The sequence below is a fragment of the Silurus aristotelis genome (genome assembly GCF_946808225.1).
Source record: "Silurus aristotelis genome assembly, chromosome: 16".
In the NCBI taxonomy this organism is placed as follows: Eukaryota; Metazoa; Chordata; class Actinopteri; order Siluriformes; family Siluridae; genus Silurus; species Silurus aristotelis.
Window position 1 is genome coordinate 25,334,601 of NC_139589.1, and position 2,500 is coordinate 25,337,100.

At 39.7% G+C, this 2,500-nt stretch overlaps 1 protein-coding gene across 1 annotated transcript in view; it reads right to left on the reverse strand.

Moving 5' to 3' along the window:
• Positions 1-2,500, reverse strand: part of tmprss15 (transmembrane serine protease 15) — a 12,164-nt gene that overhangs the window by 8,721 nt on the left and 943 nt on the right. Inside the window, exons 4-7 of the mRNA XM_083565412.1 lie at positions 2,225-2,367; positions 1,990-2,034; positions 1,297-1,416; positions 263-371 (exon numbers count right to left, since the gene is read on the reverse strand). Coding sequence (XP_083421538.1) covers positions 263-371; positions 1,297-1,416; positions 1,990-2,034; positions 2,225-2,367 — 417 coding nt within the window. The remainder of the gene's footprint in view (positions 1-262; positions 372-1,296; positions 1,417-1,989; positions 2,035-2,224; positions 2,368-2,500) is intronic.

The window sequence follows — 2,500 nt, forward strand, 5'->3', positions numbered from 1 at the left end:
AGAGAGAGAGAGAGAGAGAGAGAGAGAGAGAGAGAGAGAGAGAGAGAGAGAGAGAGAGGAATAGAAAGAGTGTGAGAGAGAATTAGGAAGAGAGAGAGTGAGTGAGTAAGTAAGTGAGAGAGAGAGAGAGGAATAGGAAGAGAGAGAGAGAGTGAGTGAGTGAGTGAGTGAGTGAGTGAGTGAGTGAGAGAGAGAGAGAGAGAGAGAGAGAGAGAGAGAGAGAGAGAGAGAGAGAGAGAGAGAGAGAGAGAAAGAGAAATACCGTATAATCCAGCGACAGACTGCATCACTTTTATCATCCAGGTGGAAATTATTACTGTAGAAAAATCCACTTGGCCCCAACAAGAGAAACTGTCCATCACACACCGTCGCTACGGAAACACAATTTAAATTCATATATAAATACATTCTATTTATTTATAATTTAGATAAACAATGTATTTTATTTAAATTATTACTTAAATTATTTACTTCTATCACTAATTAATATAATTCAGCAAATGTTCACATCCATATTTAAATCAATATCAATAATGATTTATAATTAAATACAAATTAAATGTAATGTGATGTTGATTATATATAATGTGCTGATATTTAGGGCTCACATTTAAATATTAAAGTTTATTACATATAATTAAAATTTTAATAAAGTTAATAAAATTTTTGGTCGAACACAGATCACAGACAAATAGACACATCACAGACAGACAGACAGACAGACAGACAGACAGACAGACAGACAGACTGACAGACTGGCAGACAGACTGACAGACAGAAAAATAGACATGTCACAGACAGACAGACAGACAGACAGACAGACAGACAGACAGACAGACAGACAGACAGACAGACAAAAAGACACGTCACAGACAGACAGACACATCATAGACAGACAGACAGACAGACAGACAGACAGACAGACAAATAGACATGTCACAGACAGACAGACAGACAGACAGACAGACAGACAGACAGACAGACAGACAGACAGACAACTAGATATTTCACAGACAGACAGACAGACAGACAGACAGACAGACAGACAGACAGACAGACAGACAGACAGACAACTAGATATTTCACAGACAGACAGACAGACAGACAGACAGACAGACAGACAGACAGACAGACAGACAGACAACTAGATATGTCACAGACAGACAGACAACTAGATATGTCACAGACAGACAGACAGACAGACAGACAGACAGACAGACAGACAGACAGACAGACAGACAGACAGACAAATAGACATGTCACAGACAGACAGGTGATAGACAGACAGATTATTACCACAGGTGCTGTTAGACTCGTCTGAGCCGTCTGGGCAGTTCAGTTTTCCATCACAATAACTGTTTATATCAACACAACTCACATTGTCTCTGCACAATTTCTGTCCTTCCGGACATCTTACTGCACACACACACACACACACACACACACACACACACACACACACACACACACACACACACACACACACAATGTACTTTAATATAAATAAAATAATTAGTCATCATTCAGCTCTGCTTCACTTTTTTTCAAAATCAATCATAAATTATATAATGATTGCTACCAAATAAATATATAAATGAGACAAAAACATGCAGATTGTAATTTTATTGGGTTTTTAATCACTTTTGACTTTAAACCTGTATGTAATCAGATCAATGTGCAGAACAAAAAGTATTTACAGAAATATATAATACATTAATATTAATATAAATCTGATCATATAAAATGGTAAATATTCAATAGTGTGAAGGGTGAAAATAAATGCAGTCTAGAGACAGACAGACAGGCAGGCAGGCAGGCAGACAGACAGACAGACAGACAGACAGACAGACAGACAGACAGACAGACAGACAGACAGACAGACAGGCAGACAGGCAGGCAATTCAGGCAGGCAGGCAGGCAGGCAGACAGACAGGCAGACAGGCAGACAGACAGGCAGGCAGACAGACAGGCAGACAGACAGACAGTTACCTGGTTGAGGTGTGGTTGTCAGGGGAATCGGTGTGGTGGAAATAACTGATAGCAACAGAAAGAGAAGATTTTTGTGTTAGAAATAAAACTTTTTTACTAAAATTAAAATTTTTATGACGAGTGTGATGACATTCCTGTACGGTGACATGAGTGTGTAATGTGTAATGTGTGTGTGTGTGTGTGTGTGTGTGTGTGTGTGTGTGTGTGTGTGTGTGTGTGTGTGTGTGTGTTGTACCTGTGATCTGAACACTGCTGCTGTTGATGACGAGTGTTGAGTCTGGAATTTTCTGTAAACCGGAGATTAACTGCTGCTGCACCACTGATACTTCGACAGCATCTCCAAACAGCACAGTGAAGTGCACTATCACACTGCCTGGACTGTTACACACACACACACACACACACACACACACACACACACACACACACACACACACACACACACACACACAGATTCAAGCAAATATGAGGCTGGTGTTGGTAGTATTCAGTATTCAGAAAAAGTACAAAC